Source organism: Dipteris shenzhenensis, chromosome 2 (genome assembly GCF_047967505.1).
Source record: "Dipteris shenzhenensis isolate YYH24624 ecotype China chromosome 2, Dip_SZ_1.0, whole genome shotgun sequence".
NCBI classification, from domain to species: Eukaryota; Viridiplantae; Streptophyta; class Polypodiopsida; order Gleicheniales; family Dipteridaceae; genus Dipteris; species Dipteris shenzhenensis.
Window position 1 is genome coordinate 46,579,765 of NC_141597.1, and position 22,760 is coordinate 46,602,524.

Here is a 22,760-nt window from a genome sequence, read left to right on the forward strand (position 1 = left end):
GAGAACACAACTATGCATTATGGGCAGAATAGTGCTTGAATGTACTTCTGTTAAAGAAGATTGCTAAGCCCATAAGGGTGAAGGGTGTCAAGCCATCTGACATGGCAGCTGATGACTGGGAAGAGCTTGATTTGTCTGCGAGGGCAGCTATCATGCTCACTATTTCAGACACTCTTGTGTTCAATGTTCAGGCTGAAAAGACCTCTTATGGTCTATGGCAAAGACTAGAAGAATTGTATGCCCAAAAGAGCTCAGCCAGTAAGGTTTATTGGCTGAAGAAGCTGGTCGATCTTCGCATGAAGGAAGGTACAGCTATGACCTCACACTTGAGTGAGTTCAATGCCATCTTTACACAGCTGATTGCACAGGGGTTGAATCTTGATGAGGAGTTCAAGGCTACTTTCTTGTTGTATACCCTCCCTGAGAGTTCGGACACTTTCAAGACCACCCTGTCAAACCCAAATGTCACTCTTATATATGCTGATGTAGAGAGCTCTCTCCTTTTGGAGGAGATGAGCAGGAAGAATAATGCGGGCAGCAAGTCTTCAAATGCTTTGCAGGTACAGGATAGAGGCAGGACTCAGCAGAAGGGGAGATCTGCTAGTAAGTCCAAATCCCGCAGTCAGTCCCGTGGCAAAAAGGACATTGAATGCTTTTATTGTGGCAAGAAGGGACATGTGAAGTCTAAGTGCTTCAAGTTCATACGGGATCAGAAAGCCAAGAAGGCTGAAACAAAGGATGCAGGAAATGCAAGCAAAGGCAAAGGCAAGGCCAAGGCAGATGACTTGGATGCAGTGAATGTTGCAGCAGAGGACAGTGACAGTGACATACATGATGTTTTATGCTCTTCTGCTGTAATAGCACATGCTTTGGTTATTGATGGCCATGACATGCACACCTGGCTCTTGGATTCAGGTGCCTCTTTTCATGTTACTCCTCATAGGGAGTGGTTTACTTCCTACACAGGTACTCATGGAGTTGTTCATCTTGGGAACAACTATGCATGTCAGATTGCAGGGATTGGCAGTATACAGATAGTATTTCCTGATGAACGGTCATTTATGCTTGATGGTGTTCGCCATGTGCCGCAAATCAAGAAAAATCTGATTAGCACTGGCTTATTGGATGACAGTGGTTACCACACCACATTTGGGGATTCCAAATGGGTGATTACTGATGGCCAGACTGTAGTGGCTGAGGGTTTTAAGAGTGATACCTTGTACCCTCTTTATGTTTCCAGTGTGGGTAATCATGTTGTTGCCATAACCGAGCTGCCAAAGGTTTCATTGTGGCATAGCCGGTTGGGACACATGTCTGTTAAAGGAATGCAAGAACTGTCACGTTTGGGTTATCTGCCGCCTCTTTCTTTTTCAGATTTGCCTACTTGTGATCATTGTATATTTGGCAAGCACTCTGTCACTCCTCATAAGAGGAGAACTCCCCAGAATAGAGCACCACTTGATCTAGTGCACACTGATTTGTGTGAGATGCCACAGTTATCACTAGGGGGTGCAAAATATTTTATTACTTTTCATTGATGATGCCACACGCAAAGTGTGTGTCTATTTCTTGAAGCATAAGGGAGATGCCTTAGATGCTTTCAAGAAGTTTGTCGCTCAGGTAGAGAATCAGACAAGTCGTAGGCTGAAATGCCTCAGATCCGATAATGGGGGTGAGTATGTGTCACATGCTTTTGTGTAGTTTTGCCAAGCTAAGGGCATCAAACAGGAACTCACAGCCCCTCATAATGCATCTCAAAATGGTGCAAGTGAGCGGATGAATCGAACTATTCAGGAAAAGGTTCGATGTATGTTGTCTTATGCTGCATTACCCCATGGCTTTTGGGCAGAAGCCGTGCAAACAGCAGTTCACATTATTAACAGGTCGCCAAACAAGGCTTTGGAGTTGAAAGTGCCAGAGGAGGTGTGGTCTGGCAAGCCACCCTCATATAAGCACTTATGTGTATTTGGCTGCGAGTGCTTTGCTCATGTACGCAAAGAACTACGCACCAAACTGGATCCAAAGTCTATCAGATGCATCTTTATGGGTTATGGTGACGAAGGTGAAATGGGGTACAGATTATGGGATCCCGTTAAACGGAAGATTATACGCAGCAATGATGTCATCTTTAAAGAGGATAGTGTACACAAGGAACCCGTGCAACCTGTGGAATACAGGAGGGTTATTTATGATGATGTTGGACAGCAAAGAATGCCCATTTATATGCAGCAGCAGCCTGCTGCAGATAACCCTGTTCAAGAGGGTATACAGGCTGAAAATCAGCCAGATAATTTTGCCAATGATGCACCACTGGATATGCCAGCAGATGGAGCTGTAGAACAGCCAGATATGGTGGTACAGCCACCCGTTATGCATGAAGAACAGGCTGGACAGCAGCCTAATCCGGAACATTTTGTTAGGAGGAGCACCCGTGCACAACGGCCTCCTGCCAGGTTTGTTCCAGGAGCCAATAATGTGGCTGATTTTATCATGCTGACAGATTGTGGTGAGCCTTCCAGCTTCAAGGAAGCTATGGGAAGAACAGAGAAAAAGAAGTGGGAGAAAGCCATGCAGTCAAAAATGGACTCCCTACTTCAGAATGATACATGGGACTTGGTGCAGTTACCTGCAGGCAGAAAGGTTTTGCCATGCAAGTGGGTCTACAAAGTCAAAGTGGATTCAAATGCTTTACCTAGGTATAAGGCCAGATTGGTTGCCAAGGGATTTAAGCAGGAGAAGGGCATTGACTTTGATGAGATCTTTTCCCCTGTAGTCAAGATGACTACTTTGAGAGCAGTGTTGGCTCTTGTTGCTCATGATGACATGGATTTATGTCAGATGGATGTGAAGACAGCCTTTCTTCACGGAGATCTCCATGATGAGATCTATATGAGTCAGCCAGAGGGATATGCTGTTAAAGGGAAAGAGCAGCTTGTGTGTAAGCTCAAGAGGAGCTTGTATGGACTCAAGCAGGCGCCAAGGGAATGGTACAAGAAGTTTGATGCCTTCATGCAGTCCCAAGGGTATCATCGGTGTGAGACCGATCATTGCTTGTACACCAAACGGGCAAAGGATGGCAGTTTGATGCTACTCATTCTATATGTGGATGACATGCTTATTGCCAGTAAATCTCAGCATGAGATTAGTGCTTTGAAGAAACAACTGCATAAGTCTTTTGACATGAAAGACTTGGGTGATGCAAATCATATTCTTGACAGGTCCAAGGGACTTTTGTTTCTGTCACAAAAGGAGTATATTGACAAAGTACTGCAGAGGTTTAAAATGGAGGGGGGGGAAGTCTATTAGTACCCCGTTGCCTCCACATTTAAAACTCAGCAGTAAGGACAGCCCCAGATCAGATGATGATAAGGCTGAAATGGCCAAGGTTCCGTATGCATCTGCAGTTGGATCTTTGATGTATGCCATGGTTGCCACTCGTCCGGATATTGCTTTTGCGGTGGGAGTCATCAGCAGGTATATGGCAAATCCAGGCAAGCGGCACTGGGAAGCAGTGAAAGGTGTCTTGAGGTATCTCAAGGGTACCAAAGACTTGTGCATATGCTATGGTAGGCAGGATGCATTGGTGCATGGTTTTACAGATTCAGACTATGCAGGGAATGCAGATAACCGGAAGTCTACTACCGGTTATATTTTCACATTTGCAGGAGGTGCTATATCATGGGTGTCTCGGTTGCAGAAATGCGTTGCACTGTCAACCACTGAAGCTGAATATGTTGCAGCCACTGAGGCCTTCAAGGAAGCAATATGGCTTACTCGGCTGGTGGGAGATTTGGGCATTACAAGAGATATGCCAGTTTTGCATTGTGATAGTCAGAGTGCTATCATGTTGGCAAAGAATCCGGTCTTTCATCAGAAGACCAAGCACATAGAAGTGAAATATCATTTCATCAGGGAGGTACTGGAAGACAAGCGACTTGAGCTTGTGAAAGTGCATACTGATGATAATCCTGCAGATTTGCTCACTAAGAGCTTGCCTACAGAGCGGCTTGCACATTGCCGCCACATCATGGGATTAGGATGAGACCATTCTTACTTTATGGTCTTGTATACAGTAACTGTATATTGCTGTAATTTTTTTTCTTTTCTCCCCTTTAGGCACATTGGCCTTTAGGTGGGAGGTTGTTGGGGTAAAGGCACATTGCCAACCCTTCATTAAAAGATAGGACACCTATGACTGTCTTAAGACAGTCATAGGGTAAACCTAATCCTAATAAAACACAAGTGAGTTTGTGGTGTGGCTCATCATTTTTCACACCCGCACTTAAGTGTCTCTCTCTCACTCTCACTCTCACTCTCTTGCTCTTCTTCCCCCTACACTCCCTTTCAGGGCCTACATTCAGGAGGTGTATAGGAGGCTGAAGAGCTGCAGACAAGCTGAGTTAGGGCTGCACACCTAGGCTGACATCCAGGGCAGCAAGGTGTAGAGATCAAGGCATGGTGACCAAGTCTACAGAAGCTTGACAAGGAGCACGCGGGCTCGAGTCTAGAGATAGCCAGCAAATAGGAGAAGTACCTTGTGGTAAGATCAAAGGACCACACTGTTGGTGGGACTTTGGATCTCTCTCTTTTCTATTGTGTCCATAGCTTTGGACGGAAATATATTATTTTGGTGATTTCTCTATCAAGTTGGTTCATTGTCTATTGATGAGTCTGCACATCTATTCTATGCTCATAAGTTGAAGAAGTTTGTGATTTCACACCCCACATCACATTGTGTGAGCTCCTGGGCATTACTATCAATCTTCCGTTGTGCGTAATCTCTGTTGGGTCATTTCTAACATGGTATCAAAGCCCAAGTAGGAGGCTCACAGATGTGGGAGCCTGAAGGCAGGGACCTTGCTGAAGGACAACCCTGATTCAAGGCTCTAAGGAATCGACTTCCACGACTGGAGGATTGTACCCTTGCGAGAAGGAGGGTGACTCAGGTTCAGTCAGGTGCATTCAGAGTTCTGGTCTACTGAAATTGAGTTTGGTTGACTTTGTTGTGTGGTATAAACAGCAGAGATGTGGACCTCAATAGCCTCTTCAGCCCCTGCTCTCCCTTCCTCCTCCCCCAGTTTTCTCTCATTCACTACCCCTAACTTTGGAGAGTCTAGGAAACTGGATGAGACCAACTACCCAATCTGAGAAGTGAAGATCTAGAGTCATTTAGTGGCTCAAAAATTGTGGAAGCTGACCACGGGAGTGGAGGCGAAGCCGGAGGACATGGTGGACAGGCAAGGGGAGATAGTCATGGCAGTAAACAAAGAGGAGCTCGAACCTTGGCAGGACAGAGATGCCCATGCCCTGGCATTAATCATAGGGACCATGGAGGACTCTGTTTTTTCACATATCCAGATGGCCGAGACGTCAGTAGAGGCGTGGGTCACTCTGAAGGATCTGTACGAGACGGACAACACCTCCTAGATTTTGCTTCTTCAGTATCAACTCTACAATCTTGATATGGAAAGAAGGAGATACGATACATAGCCACTTGACGAAGGTCAAGGTGGTGAGGGATCAGTTGGCAGCAATTGGTCAAAAGACAAACTCATGCCATTTGGCCTTGATGGTACTAAGGAGACTACCTCGGAGTTTCAAGAGCTTTGTTACGACTGTGACACCAGGACAGAGGACCAAACCTTTGACGTTTGAGGAGTTGGGTCCATTACTGCTATAGGAGGAAGTTTGAGAGAAGCTCTACAACAAGGACAAAGACGACAAGGCGATGCTGGCGAAGGATTACGCTGGCAAAGGAAAGGACAAGCCTAACGGTGGCAAGTCCAAGAAAGACGACTCTGACGACGAGGAGACTTCCAAGAGGAAGCAGTAGAAGAAGTGCTTCTACTGTGATACGCCAGGACATTTTGTAAAGGATTGCAAAAAGAAAAAGGTAGATCAGAAAAACAAAAAGGAGTCTAACTCAGATTCAGAGGGAGAGGCCAAAGCAAATGTGGTAATCAAAGAGTTGTTCCTGGTGACATCACCGAGTGTTACCGAGGTCGGATATGTTGATCAAGAAATAACAGTGAGGATGTCTGACATAGAGATATGGGTCGACGAGGAGTCAGATGCCTTTGTGAAGGTGAAGGACAGCATGGAGCGCTTGGTACCCTCCAAGTGCGTGGTTGTTGACACTAACACGAGGGTGGATTCCATGCAAAGCCCTGGGGTCTCATGGTCAGATGGATGCTCTACTTCAAAAGGGGACAGTAAAGGATTACACAAGCTCTTGGTGGGTGCCTCAATAAGGTACAGGGTTTGCCTTCAGGGCAAACACACAGGCAGTACAACAGTCTGGTATGTACTTGATATTTTACATTTGAGTCTTTATAGCATGCTGTGGAGAGACTCTGCTCTTCATTTGTCTCAGGTGATACGAGATTGGAAGGAATTGGCCTTCTTCGAAGGCAGAAGGGGAAGTATCAGTGCTTCTTCAAATCTCGGACACAGATTGCCAGAAAGTGATGGCAAAGTTTACTGAAGCCAGGAGAGTACCTAGATGAAAAGCCAGAAAAAGATTTTGACATCGAAAAGTTCCAGAGGACTACGACCAGGGAGTTACTGGAACATCATCATCGACATGTTGGCATTGGGCCGAGATATGCCGGTGAGAGGGGGTGTTGGAAAGGTCACCTCCCCATCTGTAAGCCCCCATATGAGGAGAGCATGGAGGGGGTGAACCTAGGGTTTGAGGGAGTGCCACATGGGCAGCATCCTGGCTGCCATGTGGGTGCTAGTCAGACAACAAAGAGTGAATTACTTGGAGAGATCAGCATGGCTGCGTCAGAAGACACCTTTGTGAAAGGGAGATGGTGGGGACAGGATGTCTTGGATCTGCCCTGGCAGAAAGGATCGATGAGGAGCATGATTGCGTGGTGATCCAAAAAAAGAGGCGCTTGCATGACGGGGTCCTTGGCAAGGTATATGGGCAGGGTATAGACCTGCAACAGGTGTCTGCAGCAGCAAGGCCAGCACATGGCGCATTGATGGCGGGGGGAACCAGCAGAAGTGTCAGCCATAGAACTGGCTGGTTAGGGCTGGTTGGAGCCAGCCAACCAGGCCAGCTATTGGGCAGAACTAGGGGCTGGACCCGGCCTTGAAGTGTGGGCCAAAGGCCCTAGAAAAGAGAGCCCCAAAGGGGCATTTATAGGCAGACCAGGTCAGGGCTTGGTCAGCCTGTTTGGGTTGGCCATAGGCAGCCTGACTGGTCGGTTTTTGCCAGCCCCTTGGGGGCCTATAAAAGGAGGGCCTCCAGGCCCTCATACTCAATCATCTGGAGCAGCAGAGCCTCAGCAGATTGGAGCAGTAGATCAGCACCTATAGGGCCTACATTCAGGAGGTGTATAGGAGGCTGAAGAGCTGCAGACAAGCTGAGTTAGGGCTGCACACCTAGGCTGACATCCAGGGCAGCAAGGTGTAGACATCAAGGCACGGTGACCAAGTCTACACAAGCTCAACAAGGAGCGCACAAGCTCGAGTCTAGAGATAGCCAGCACATAGGAGAAGTACCTTGTGGTAAGATCAAAGGACCACACCGTTGGTGGGACTCTGGATCTCTCTCTTTTGTATTGTGTCCATAGCTTTGGACGGAAATATATTATTTTGGTGGTTTCTCTATCTGGTTGGTTCATTGTCTATTGATGAGTCTGCACATCTCTTCTATGCACATAAGTTGAAGTTTGTGATTCCACACCCCACATCACACTGTCTGAGCTCCTAGGCATTACTATCAGTCTTCCGCTGTGCATACCCTCTGTTGAGCCATTTCTAACAAGTACTTCATTTGAGTGTCTCCCCCAAATGAGTATGTCTGAGCAAAAAGGCTTAGAAGCGTATGTCGGATGATCAATGCTCCACTCCCCGTCAGCGTTTACCATGCCCTAGTTGCCCACCTGTAAAGCTCCCTCATAGGGAGAAGCTAGGAGCATGGTAGCACAGGTGAAGAAGGGATGCAGATGGATCAAGGATCAGCCTCCCATCTCCATGATGGAGGAGGCTACATGTTGGGACAATTCTCTGCTATCCATGGGAAAGATCATACAGCCTCATATATTTTAACTGAGAAGATGATGTGGCATCTGGCAATCAGAAGGTAGAATGTGTGGCAGAATGGCCACCAAATGGAGCAGTGAAAGCGCATCCACGTGGCATAGTTGATTGATGACGTGGCATCAGCCGCATGGCCATCAGCTGTTCTAGTCGATCTACGGTTGGCTACAGGTCGGCTGGGTCAGCAGTCTAGGTCCAGGGCTGGTAACTCTGCCTAGCCCTTGCTTGGGCTATATACGTGGAGGCTGCACCTCCACTCTCAATCACAATCACATCCACGAGTGACTCTCATGGCGCCAAATCAGATGCTCACTTACATGGGCCATGCCACAGACTCAGGATGAGATTGACATGCAGCCCATTATGTCCAAGGATGCCATTTGGAATGAGAGACCGTTCTTTGGGTTATTCAGGCTACATGTGGAAGAGAGCAGTACCTGGAGAGTTGCCTTCACCCATAGGGACTTCATCACTCAGGAGCTTCTAGGCGCTGGTGCCTGCACCCCACAGATTGATACAGCCATCTCTCGGGATGAAGATATAGAGGGCCACCCAGACAGGGAGACAGAAATGCACCCATTGGTGGGGAAATTCTATGGCACAGGAGATCCCCTACAGGTTATGTTCATTCTTTGGGACCAGGAAGGTGATACAGTTCTCGATGCAGTCCAAGAGAGTTGGAGACTACTCAAGAGCCATCCACGATGCTGTTTTCACACCAGCAAGGTTGTTGGATAGAGTGAGTGTTAGAAAAATACCCAACACAGGGTACATCCTGGCTAAGTCTGCAGCCCTTCAAGCACCCTCTCACCTCCTGGATATAGGTCCAGAGGGTGGCTTCCTGCTGCTCCTTTCTGCCTCCTCGAATGCTGGTTGCTGGATGAGAAATGAGGCCACAAGCCTCTCCTTTTTTAGGCCCCAAGGGCCCCTTGAACTAACCGACCAGCCAGCCCTAAATGGGCCGACTGGCTGGTCTGTTTGGGCCGACCAGTCTGCCCCAAAACAGCCCTTTAAGGGCTCACAAAACTAGGCCTTTATGGCCCACACTTTTAGCGCTTTTGGCCCTCCAATCAAGGCAGGGGCCCAGCCTATTTAAATGCCACTGCCCACTGACAGCCCCATTTGCTGCTCTACCAGGCCCCATGCAGCCCCGTACACCTGCGCTCTTGACCTGCCATGTCAGCGCCTTTCTGTCCTGCTGGTTCTGCCCTCTGCCAGGCTCTTCTCCAGCGCCGTACAATTCCGTACACTGCTGATGTCAGCGCCATGCAGATCCATCCTAGCTCCGGGTACCTTCCATGTTCTTTGATGTGAGGTGCTGCCCATGTGGCAGTCCCCTCTCTTCTTTTCCTCTTGGGCACATCCTGCCCTAGGTCTCCCTCCCCCACGCTCTCCTCATTTGGGGGCTTACAGATGGGGAGGTGACCTTTCAAACAGTGAGGTCCGCTGGTATATAGATCCCCATTCTTCTTTCATCTATGGCAATCCTGGTTATATGGCAGCTGGCCCCTTCAGCATTTACCATGGACCCAAGAAGAGTGGAGGACTGATGCGGAATCCCATTCAGGACCCTATCATTCTTCAGCAATACAATCAAGAATGTCATGCAATCACAGCTCCAGAATATGCAGTAGAAACCTACTAGGAGAGCACACTGGAAGAGACATGATATCACCTGTTCCCTACAGACCTACTTCTAACGACGTCACTGGAGATCCCACAGGAGGAGACAAATCTCCAGGTTTTCCTGGTTATTCAGCATGGTGACCTACCAATGAAACTTTGGACAGAGTACTTGGAGCACATCCCCCATGCCCACGAGGCCTCACAATGGTTGAACCATACAGCATTGCTTATGGAGTTGCACGTAGGCCCACAGAGTCTGGCATGGCATTGCTTACTTGTTTGCCAGGATTTGGAGAGGTGATATATTCACATGGAGATCCATCACCTGGCTCACACTGTCAGGACCGTATTTTTATAGACACCCCACAGGCCCTTCATGACATTTTTAGGCACCTGACTTGGCTGCGCCAATCTCATTTTCACACTGATTATGTGTACCTACCATATGGGATGTTGTTGATGATCACAGGAGTTACTCTGGTTTTTTTATATTTTATAGAAATCTCTTCTTGCGAAATAAATAAATAAATAGATAAGATCTGCTGCTGAGTAAGAACACTAGTTACTTGTGATAATCAAGAAAACTGGGCAGTGTGCAGATGTCCAATTATAGCGTACTCATCACAGTGAAATGAAGGATGACAAACCTCCCTTCAAACTCTCGCTTCTCAAGCTGTGAAAACTCGTAATATCGAAGGGCCGCCTCAAGGAATTTCCGCTTCAGATCCAAGATACGAGCATAGCAAACCTGTCAAATAGTTCAATAAGCATGTGTATATCATTTTTAAGAGGTGACAACACATTACAGAGCACCTACAGCAACCATGCATAGTATAGATAAATTGAGGCACATTGCCTGATTCATTTTCTGACAGAAAACAAAAGGTAAGTTTTAATCTCATGAATCCTGATACACACTTATAAGATTGAAACCATCAACTTCATTATCCAGAAGGAGAACAAGAAACCCAAATCCCCAAGGCAGGTCTACATCTTCAGATGCACAAATGCATATCCATGCAAAGGCCTACATAACAAGATTTCGTCATCAATAATAATGCAGATCAGAAACACACCTTATACTGGAGATTTAGAGCCTCATCTTTGGTGTTATTAACCAAAAAAGAGGCTTTCTTGATAAAAGTTTCTGCATTTACTGCATCATCATCCTGAAATGCATCTCTCATTGATAAATAAATACAGCAGAGGCAAGCTTTCAGGACATGTCTTAAAAATAAAGCATTACTCAAGTCACAGGATGCTACCACAACAAGTTAGAAATTCACACATAATGTAAACAATGACACCAAGAAAACAATTGTCCTGTGCTACAAGGGAGCGTCAATCAAACATATTTCTTTGTATAAATGAAGCAGCAAAAGAATGTGCTACCTCGAGGTATAAAAGAGCAATTTTCACACATTTAGAAAGCTTGTATGTATCATCCAACATCCTGCAGAATTGTAACAGATACGTCAATTGAAATTCTTGAACTGGTTTAATGCAGCTCTATCAAGCATGCTCAAAAGTTCATTATGGTCTCATTTCAATTTCTTGGTTCTGTAACTCTCCATTGAGAAGCAACTTTGCAAATTTCAAGCCAAAAATTTATTGATCCATCCTCTGATCAGCCTATTAATATTCTACAAAATACATGAGAGCATATCCAAACTAACCTGATTCCTGAGTCCAAATCAATGCCACTAAGCATCTGTGCAGCTTTCGACCATTGTTCTTCATTGACATAAAGCTCTGCCAATCCCTCACGAATCACAGATACCTGTATTGCTACTGAGCATTTAATAAGTATACTTGGAAACCCCTAAAATAATTCTGTGCATGGCAATGAATAAAATAAACTGAAATACCTTGCTCTATAACAACCAAGGAGCTGACGCTCATAGTAAATGATCACCTAACTAGACCATGTGACTAAGAAATAGGTGGAATCGATCGCTACAGTAGAGCAGGAACATCTTGCCCTCAAATCCAAAGCACTTTAATTAGCTATTTTTCCTGAAAGCAAGAATTCGTTCACACCTGCCCAAGTACACCTAAGCAGAAACTGCATTGAAAGCCTACAGAACAAAACACTGCCACCCTGAGAGCCTAGGATTCTAATATCCTCCTATTTCTGTCAGAACACAGGCCTGGTATGATGCTTCTATATATGAGTTGACGTGAGTACTTGTTGAATAAACGAAGTGTTACATTCCCATTAGGACGTAGCATGTTCTCAAATGGATACGTTCACATAAGCTTTTAGAGAGGCCGTTTAGGACAACCAAGGATCTATAATATACATTTGTTTGGAAACCTGTGCAGGTTTATACAATCATAAATCATTCGAGAGGCTATGATGTGCTTAAGTAAAACAGGGATGTATTATTCACATATGTGTGGATTCTCTGTGTGAAAATCTATGCAAGGTTTATTGTTATTCATCCATTTGCGTCTACAATGTGTGAACCGATAGTCAAGATTGATTCTTAAAAAACTTGGTTTAAGATGCAAGGAAGCTGAATTTGTGGAAGGCTTTTCTATATCTATATGAATCCAGGAACATGCCCTAACTCATCCTCTAAAAACACAACACAGTCCAGTTTCAATCTTATCATATCACTCATACCCACAGACAGTTCTTCATCAGCAGGCCGTCCTTTATCAGCTCGAGAGTCTTCCATCTCCGAGCATAGTTTGTAGCACCTTAGACAGTGGCTTCCCTTGCATCTACCAGTTCAGGGGACCATTTGATTTCCACAGTAGCTCCATGCAATGCCCCACGGTCTACCACCCATAAGGGTAGTGCAAACATTTCCACAACCAGCTCTGAGGGGTCTTCCATACCTGGGGCCAGCTCAGCTCATGCAGCACGCCCAAATGATGAGACTCTTGGGTCTACCACCCATGGGGATCATCCAGCTTCAGCAATTTATTCTCTTGGAGTTCCCACCTGAGGGGATCATTCAGTTCGTACAATTACATCGGATGGGTCTTTTACTTGTCCACTAGCTTTATCATGTCTAGTTCGTTCATTTGGGTCTTCCAGCTCTGGAGCGCAGTTCGTTGGATCAGCTTTAACATGTCCAGTTCGTACCTCTGGGTCTTCCACCCTGGGAGCTCAGCCCGCTGGATCAGCTTATCAGGGTAGCAAATACTTTTCACAATTATCAAGGATGGGCCTTCCATCCCTTAAGCAGTTGCAAAAGATGAGCCTCTTGGGTCCACCACCGGACGGGTTTGTCTAGCTCGCATAGTTTGTTCTCTTGGGGCTTCCACCCAAGGGGACACCCCAGATGCAATAGACAAGGGTGATGGGTCTCCCATCCATCAAGCCTCTTCATCAACTCTGTTGGCCACATCAGCTTTAGTCGGCATGACTAACATTTCACCTTCTCAGCAGAAGTGTTCAAGAATAGTGGGCTCAGTTTCCAATCCCGTTGGCCTTGATGCTCAGCAAGAGAAGGCGTCTCAGGAATTTGCCGGAGGCCTAGTAGGAGGGAGTACCCTCATCGTTGGAGTCACAGGTGTAGCTATCAGCAATACGGAGGTTGATGATTCCTCTGCAGTCCATGAGGATAGTCATGCGGTTCCCTCTGCAGCTCTCCTTCCTCACTTCTTTAGGGAGGCAGCAGTTGCAATACTAGTTAGCAGAGAGGTTGGCGAGGCCTTCCCATTATTGTGTTTGCACTCCAGGAGATTAATCATACAGTGTCCTCTCCATCAGATCAGAGCCACCAGCAGTACCAGTGAAGACTGGTCTACACCCGCAGTTCCCTTGGTGATGACAGCAAATCGGTCGATTCATCAGAGGGGTGCTCATCAGCCTTGGTCCTTCCTCAGTACCTCAAAGGAACGGGCTCAATTCAGGAAGCATCAATCTCTCAGTCCTTTCAAGAGGCATATCAGTCATTCATTGTAGACAAGGTGTTCTCCAGCAGTTCCAGACATCTCACAGTTCTTTCAGGCAGCATCCCAGTCAGTTGATTTAAAGGGGTGCCCAGAAGCTCCTCCCTTCCTTCAAGAGCAGCCAGTACAGTCCACTCCTTGGAGGGGTGCTCTACAATGCCAATCACCTCTCAGCTCCTTGAGGAGACATGCATAATACCACCTCTCAGAGTTTCTCAGAGAGTCAGCTATAGTTTTCGGAGTTTATGGCATCATGCAAGTTCTTCGATAAACATTTACCTCCACAATTCCAGATTCCAAGAGGTGGCAGAGTTTTTACCCTCATCAATTATCACGCCAATAGAGGAGGCACGTGTATTCCAGCTTTCCCTTACTGCATGTTAGAAATGACCCAACAGAGGGTACACGCAGCGGAAATAATGCCAAGGAGCTCACACAGTGTGCGGTGTGGGTGTGGAATCACAAACTTCTTTACTTATGTGCATTCAATAGGTGTGCCGACTCATCAATAGACAATGAACCAAACTAGATAGAGAAACCACCAAATAATATATTTCTGTCCACAACTATGGACACAATACAAGAGTGACAGATCCAGAGTCCCACCAATGGTGTGGTCCTCTGATCTTACCACGAAGTCCTTCTCCTATCTGCTGGCTATCTCTAGACTAGAGTCCGCGTGCTCCACCTCGAGCGTAAGTAAACTTTCTGTCTAGAATGATCCTCTCCACCTTGCTGTCTGGAAACCAGCCTAGATGGGCAGCCTCCTGGCTAAGTCTGCAGCCCTGCTAGCACCTCTCTATCCTCATGAATGTAGGTCCAGAGGGTGGCTGCCTGCTGCTCCTTTCTGCTCTGGAATTGCTGCTGCAAGTGATAATGAAATGAGGCCTGAATGCCCTCTTTATATAGGCCCCAGGGGGGGCTGATAAAAACCGACCAGCCTGGTACAGACTGGCCGACCAGTCTGTGGCTGGTCCAGCCCTATAAGGCACACAACCCAGGGCTTTCTGGCCCAAACTTCCAGGGCCCTTTGGCCCTCCTTTCAAGGCATATATCCAGCCTATAAAAGGCCTGTTTCCTGCCCACTGACAGCCACTTTTCCTGCTGCAGATCTGGGCCTGCACTCCCTGCAATGTCTGTGCCTCTACCAGGCCCTCTTCCCGGCCACGTGTCCTGTGCCGTACGGGTTCCTTGTGCTGGCTACTGCTTCGCCTTTTGCTACTGCAGATCCATCCTAGCTCCAGGTACCCACCATCTCTTTGATTCTTGCCCACATGACATCCAATCAGATGCCCATGTGACAGACACTCAAACCCTAGGTTCACCCCCCCCATGCTCTCCTCATTTGGGGGCTTACAGATGGGGAGGTGACCTTTCCAACACTGCAATCATGCAGACAGCAGTACCACACTTTCTAGGTGTGCATGTGAGTATTCTGGAGTTACCAGGTTTTCAGTTTTGGTTGCCTAGCTTCAACGGCTTTATCATCACCCCAGCAGTTCCTGGAGTAGCACCAGCATTTCTATGTCAGTGGATCTTCTGCAGTGAGGAAAATGCATGCCGACAGTTGGTAGCTAGTTTCATGCCATTGGACTTCCACAATGCAATGCCTCCACAACAACAGCCCAGTCAGTCCTCAGCAATTCACATGCAATTCATATTTCCAAGAGCCTATCAGAGTGCATACCACAGAAGATCAGGAGTTCGCAGTAGTAGCATGGTGGGACGACTGGCCTCAGCAATTCGGCTTCCAGTCTTCGTGGCATTGCCGGTTCTCGGGAGTTTTTATTGACCCGCCGCATTATCATAGCAGAGAATTCGTTCCTCCGCCTCTTGGAGCGGTACCGAATCAGTCCCAGTGCCAGACTGTTATTCCCCAGCTCTTTAAGAGGACAGTCAAATTTTAGTTGGTGGTGATCAAGATCGCATTCGCTTGGCAGATTCACTCAGAACCTCAGCAGCTATCATCATCCAGAATTTAGGCAGGAGAGAATGCCACATGCACCCCTACACTAGGGAGCATTGTGACACACAGTTTGACCCATTTGCCGTACGCTGTGACCCCATTGTGAGCCCTAGTCCAGGGACAAGTTAGGCACGAGCTACAGGGGTCCATTCCCAGTTCTCAAAGTCACAAGCCACAGCGGAGCAGTTCGGTGGCAGTGACAACTAGCTGTACAGCCATCAAATCACAGCAAAATTGCAAGCCCTTTTGGGGCAACTGGCAACCAATTGGCAGGCCACTAGGTTGTCCAAGGGCAGCCTTCAACAGGGACCAAGTCGGCCCATGTAGCAGCCCTATATAAGGGGCTGTTTGCCCCTCATTTCAGCATTCAGCTCCCAGTGCATTTCAGCCAGCAGTTTCAGCAACATAGCTCCCTCTCTCTCAATCGCAGTTAGGGGGGAATATTCAGCTCATTTTTGTAACTATGATTAGGAAGATCTCTAATCTCTCATGCTTGAGTTCTCCTACATGTATGTTCATCTAAATTCCGCACAGTTAGTCCCCGCATGTTACATACCCACACATACTTGAGCATATATTTATACAAAGGTCTTCATACTAAGTTTCTATCAGCACTCCGAAGGTGAAGGGCAAACTCAGCCATGACAACGGCTAGCTCTAAAGGAAAAGGCTAATAAAAAATAAGTCCACATTCTCTTCATTCAACCAAAACTACTAGTAAACGCTATACGATTTCATTTTAGTCTCTCCCAAACGAGCATCTAAGCAAAAAAATGCTTAGACAATCTAGCTGAAAGGGCAATGCATGTATTGGTAGTGTCCTCGAACGATGTCGTGTTTTGGTGTTGGAGGGTTATGTTTTCATAGTTTCGTTGTCCATAAGAGGTTCACGTTTAATTTCTTGTAGAAATTAACAAATACACAATAATTTTTTAGCAAAGAGAATAATCCTTGTCCAGGTGTTACTCAATTATGGCTAGTTCTAGCTTCAACAATATGCTCATAGAGCCTTTGATTAGGCTCGTCATGTGCTTGATGCTTTGCATCCAACAAAGTCTATCAAACAGTTGGGGGCTCACCTCCAACAAGTGTTACTTCTTGGGAATCTAGTGATGAAAACTTCTCAATAATCCCATGGGCAACGCATGTATTGGTAGTGTCCCTTAGACCGACATCATGTTTTGATGCTTGGTGTGTTATGTTTCCATAGTTTTTTTTGTCCATAAGAAGTTCAAGTTTAATTTTTTGTGAAAATTACAATATTTTTTTAGCAAAGAGAATAATACTTGTCCGAGTGTTACTTAATCATGGCTAGTTCTAGCTTCAACACTATGCTCATAGAGCCTTTGATAAGGCTCGTCATGCGCTTGATGCTTTGCATCCAACAAAGTATATCAAACAGCTGGGCCAACAAGTGTTATTTCTTGGGAATTTAGTGATGAAAACTTCTCAATAATCCCATCGAGCAAATATGAATTCTTGAAACATGAACTCACATACCTCTGACACATCCTTTCAATAAATGGTATCCCATATTGACTATGAGAAAGTATGTGAGTGGCCTATTTTAATCCTTTTTGGGATTTGTAAACCTTCATCTGAAATTATGCTAAGACAGCATTACCCCTATTAGACTTGTCTAAAGGGTGGAAAAAGAGAAATACAACAATTACTAGTAGATTGTGTGGACTAAGGAGCTTGATGCGCGCTCCAAGCAATTGAAACATGAGGTTACATCAGCTCATCATGGATGCTATTGGTGCAGCATTTTTCCAAGAAGGTAGACCGGTACCTTTTGAAAGCAAAAAGCTAATTGAGCCACAGTATAAGTGGCAAATGCATGAAAAAGAGCTACATGCTATTATTCATGCATTAAAAAAGTGAAGACATTATCTACATGGATCTACTTTTGCATACTTCTAAGCTATGGGACAAGAAGACCTGGTGGTTGGAGCTTATGCAATAATTTGACTTCAAGATTTATCATCGAGAAGGATCTACCAACAAGGTAGTAGATGCCTTGACCAAAATTGGTAGAGGAATCAACTTTGCTTCACAGAGATTACTTGTATTGTTAGCTCTTACAGAGTGAGTCACATGGTAACCATGCGCTAGGTGCGGGTCCCATACCGCCGTGTAGCCGCACCTCCTTACACCCCAAAAGGTCGACCGAGGTCTTCAACCAAGGCCATGCATACAAGGCCCCCACAAGTGCACTTATGATTATGGGACTAATCTCCCTATTGTACATGTGTCACGCAACACACAAGAGAGCCCATTACCCTTAAAATTAATCAAGCCACATGAGGGGGGTACCAAAGGTGTTAGGCCCATATACATACAAGGCCCCCACAAGTGCACTTATGACTATGGGACTAATCTCCCTATTGTACATGTGTCACGCAACACACAAGAGAGCCCATTACCCTTAAAATTAATCAAGCCACATGAGGGGGGTACCAAGGCTGTTAGGCCCATATTCAACATGTATGACTCTCTTACAGGCGCCTTCATCCCAAGGATGATTTCTTTCAAACGTGTGGGATGGAATGCCCCTCTTAGTAGCAAAATTAAAGAGTATTCCACTCAAAAAGGTTTGCTGGTCTGTGCATCGGGATGAGAGATACAAGACATTGTATGTTGTTTGAGTGTCCCAATACTAGACACTCAAGGGTACAAAGAGCTTTGGATGTAGTCAAAAGAACCTTCTTTTGTCCTAAGCTCAAGGTTGATGTCGAACTATATCCAACAGTTCCGAGTCGATAAAGCCGAGCGCTTGAGACATGGTGGCCTATTACATCCTTTAGAGACACCTGGGAAGAAATGGCAGAGTATTTCCAGAGACTTTGTGTGAGAAGTGCAGCAGAAATGAACGCGGGAGGGAGGGAGAGAGAGAGAGAGAGAGAGAGAGAGAGAGAGAGAGAGAGAGAGAGGGAGAGCAAGAGAGAGAGGCACAAGAGAACTGTAAGTGATATACCTGAATGAATCCAAGAACATTCCCAAACTCATCCTTTAAAAACACAACATAGTGCAATTTCAATCTCATGATAGTCACTCACAAGGTTGAAAACCATAAACTCCATCATGGCAGGGACTAGCTACTATGACATCCCCACTGACGTCATCAGCGCCCAACAGTGGGTGTAGACCATAGTATAAAAATATGCTCTCACACATACAAATCCACACACCCACACATACTTGAGCATCCATTTATACAAAGTATTCGTACTGAGTTTCTGTCGGCACTCCAGAGGTGAAGGGCAGACTCAGCCATGACGAAGGCTAGCACTAAAGGAGAAGGCTAATCAAAAGGTAGTCCAAAATCTCTTCAATCAAGCTACAACTGCTTGTGAAGTCTAAACGTTTTCATGTTAGTCTCTCCCCAACACGCATCCAAATCTAAATCTAGCTGATTAGGGCAACGCACCATTTAAGATAGAAAGAATTATCACAATACCAGCAGTGATCTCTGGAGAAAACCCCGCTACAACTAGGGGAAAACCTCGGAGCCAACAGGCTGCTCAGGAGCTCAGACAAACAGCTCAACAACCAAGAAAACGGGAGGCTCGGAGAGTGGAAGAACTGCTCCACAGCTCTGCCCTAACACTGCTCACCAAGGCAGACTATGCTGCTCCACAAGGCAGTGGACTGCAGTGCTATGCTGCTCCTTTAGGTGGTGCAAAACAAGGAGAATGGGGGGCCTATATAAGGCAGCCCCCCCTGCCTGGTCAGTTGATCTAGACGGGACGACCCAGCCCTAGCGCTGCCCACAGCCCTATAAAGGGGAGGCTCTCCCCTAGCCTATAAGGGGCTGAGACCAGCCAAGGTGGCCGACCTCCACCCTCTGCTCTACAGGGCACCTAAACCCATGGCTGCACAACAGGACATATCTGCCCAGACAGTCCCGCACCCCTCCCGGGAGCCTCCATGGCCATCGTGGCAATGCATGGACCAGAAAAGCATGCAGGAAAGCTATCAAGTCCTCCTCTCAGGGGGGTGGGCATACCCACAACACAGGCCCTCTCTCTCTATGCTACCCTCCCTCGCTGGGCAGTCACACCCACGATCAAGGCCCTCTCTCTCTAAGGTGACATCAGGAGATGTTGACCTCCAACACTGTGGTAGGATTACCATGAACATCTCTTGGGCATGATGCAATTTGGGTAACTGTTGAGCGACTCACCAAATTGCCACAATTCATTTCCACAAGAGAGACATTTGAGCCACTCAGCTTGCCCACCTGTTCGTTGAAAAGTTGTTTTACATGTATGGCTTGCCGGCTGAAATAGTTAGTGAAAGAGATGCTAAGTTTACTAAGCATTTTTTGAGAAACATCAAACACTCGGCTCCGTATGAGTTTGACTGATGATCTTGAATCTGATGGACAGACTGAGAAAATAGATCATAATCTGAAGTTGCCCAGGAGCTTATGTCTCCTGGAGGCAATCTCATTGGGAAGAATATCTTCCTTTGGAGTTTGCTTGTAATAGTGCTAAGCGTTTGGCCACCCAAATCAGTGCATTCATACTGATGTGGATACCAACCTAGAGCCCCATGGGTAGGTGGCTTGCCAAAAGTCGAGGTTGACACTGCTGCTGAGTCATTGCAACAGCAACAAGATATGTTGCAACTTGCAATTTGCAAGGGAAAGCATACTCAAGATAGAGCACGATTTTATGCTGATCACAAGTATTGATTTCTCCGACATTGAAACAGTTAGGACATGACGTACCTTTAGTACAATTAGGGTAGTCTTAGGGTTGAGACACCGAGGACACCCTCTGCCCATAGAAGTGTGAGCCTTAGCTCATGTGGGACATTCTTGGGAGTGGGGCCTCCTGAGAATACCCAGCAAGGATGGAGTCTATCAAAGCCTATGTCCCCCTAACGACATCGCTGTGCACATGAGACTGCATGGTATGGGACACGTAGTCTTAGCTGCGAGTTTACTGGTCACAGGTTGCATGCTCTCTAGCTCAGGGGTGATACTTTGCGAGGCTCTGTGGTTGGATGGTGACACACTAGCCTACACATGTGTGTCCCTGTGTTTGTGTTCTAACCTCTAATTATGTTGCCAGGTAGCTTGTGCATAGAGGATAGCATTGTACCGGTGTTTCACTATACCATTGATAGCCATGAAGCTGGCTTGCAAGCAAACATGCAAAACCACAGTGCAAAAGCACCTTGTAGGCAACTAACATGACATGACAAGGAGGCTAAAGCTGATATACACACATCCAAAGCATCAAATCAGCTTTTCTTTTCTCTTGTAGCTGATTCCACACAAAATTTCGTGAAGATCTGTATATATAGATATATATAGATATAGATTTTTTTTTGCAAAAAGAGACTTCTATTAAGTATTAAAGAAAACCATTAGAGCAAGCTCCATACTGGATACACCATGCAATGCATGAAAAGCTTGAGCCAAAAAGAAAGGATTGTGGCTGATAGTGCCATCTCAATCCAGTAGAACCCTCCAAGAATAGATATAGATATTGATATAGATATATTGTACCCCTAGCTCTTTTGGAAGCAACCAGTCTAACTGTGAGGATTTGCAGTTGAAGGTCCACTTGCTTTTATCTTATCACTTCTTCAAAAGGGCTATAATACAAGAAAAGTAATGAAGAAACTCCGCTCTGGTGTGAGGCCCAGAGTTTTGGAGGCTTTTTCATATGAAGAGATCTGAAGAGCAAAAACCTGGGTTGTAGAAAATCCGCACTATGAGATGACAAAGTTGCACAGTGACCCACATTTAGCTCGTTGGCAAGGTCCACTTACTAGGGATGGTGTGTTACATAAAGTCTTTTACATCTGCATTGCTACAACGGTGTAGCATTTTATTACCTCGCTACTTTGAATGTCGCAATGGTCACGGCAATTTTGAGAGGCCAAAACTTCATTCACAGCAGAACAATGACATGGAATGGCGCAGAAACCAGAATCTCTGGTATTATTAGATATTCAACGAGAAAGGAGAACACTATAAATTAGACCATACACTAAGACGGAACCATTTGTAAAACGATCAAATAATAAAAAAGGGGCACCAAAGCTGCGGAGGGAGCACACGAACGGCAATAACGCACCTGTTCTTCAAAAGAAACCACTCGAGGTTGAATTTGTGCCAAAGCATACTGAGCGACATCTTTGTGAGCTTCTGGCTCTAATTTCACTAGATCCTGAGCAAAAGTCTGGAGAAGCTGACGGGATGCGACCAAAGGGACCTCATCTGAGACCACTGCAATGGGCGAAATAGGAGCATAAGTAATCCGATAAAGCTGAAAGAGGTGGCGTAGGTTAGCTTCACTGCCATGCGACCTCTGCTAAAACACGGAGACTCGCAGAGCGAAAATTCTGTATGTATTAGGTCGTCCCTACTTTCAAATTGTGAGAGAAATATCGTAGCACATTTCAAAGAATAGGGAACAGGAAGCAGCAATTCAATCTGATAGGAACTGATCCCTGTTCTCTTCGAGATTTAAACATGAACGGACCTCCGCATGCGATTGTAGGAACCCGAAGAAAGACCCACAGCTACCATGGTGTCCTTCAACCTATCTTATGATGATTTTCAGCATGAACTGAGCATGGTAATTCCAGGAAGCCACGAAGGTTTAAAACGCGTGAAGGCAAAAATCTTACTGTGGTCGATGAAAGCCTTGGCATGGGCAACATTGTTGGTGGAGATGATTGAAGAGAGGAGAAGCTTATATTGCTCGATTTTTTGGCGCTGATCGGAGATGGAAGCAGCAGTATGGAGAGCGCCCTCGATGTCGGCCGCCATGAAGAAGGAGTCGATGGATCGAGAACAAAGAACCTGGCTGAGCTCCGGCTATGGCGATAGCGAACAAGGAACTCTCGCTATGGCGCTCGATAGTTTTAAGACACTTGATTAATCTCGATTGACTTTAGTCTCGCTTAAGCAAACCCAGCCTTAACCCAATAATGGTCTTCCATTATAGTGGTAAGCCAGAGAGGCCCTGCCAATGAAAATGTCATGACGTTAGGGATTTGTGGCATGTACTTTACAAGTGTATGTAGATGTGTAAGTAATGGAGTGGTCAATCCAGTAAGCAAACAACGTTCTTGTTGAGGTCTCATCCAAGGGTTTGTTCGCTCAGATGTGATCCAAAATGCTACCGTATATTATGGTAGGGATAGTGATATGCACGTGGAAATTGTATTTGTGCATAATGTT

General features: G+C 46.0%; 1 protein-coding gene across 2 annotated transcripts in view; it reads right to left on the bottom strand.

Moving 5' to 3' along the window:
• The window catches only part of COP8 (Proteasome component (PCI) domain protein), a 37,528-nt gene extending 15,091 nt beyond the window's left edge, over positions 1-22,437 (bottom strand). The window contains exons 1-6 of one of the 2 annotated variants that reach the window (XM_087395944.1): positions 22,205-22,437; positions 21,649-21,800; positions 11,355-11,458; positions 11,071-11,131; positions 10,755-10,847; positions 10,326-10,426 (exon numbers count right to left, since the gene is read on the bottom strand). In XM_087395944.1, coding sequence (XP_087252070.1) covers positions 10,326-10,426; positions 10,755-10,847; positions 11,071-11,131; positions 11,355-11,458; positions 21,649-21,800; positions 22,205-22,346 — 653 coding nt within the window. In that variant the 5' untranslated portion in view covers positions 22,347-22,437. The remainder of the gene's footprint in view (positions 1-10,325; positions 10,427-10,754; positions 10,848-11,070; positions 11,132-11,354; positions 11,459-21,648; positions 21,801-22,204) is intronic. The other variant, XM_087395936.1, reaches the window with a different exon arrangement.
• Between the last annotated feature and the right edge of the window lie 323 nt (positions 22,438-22,760).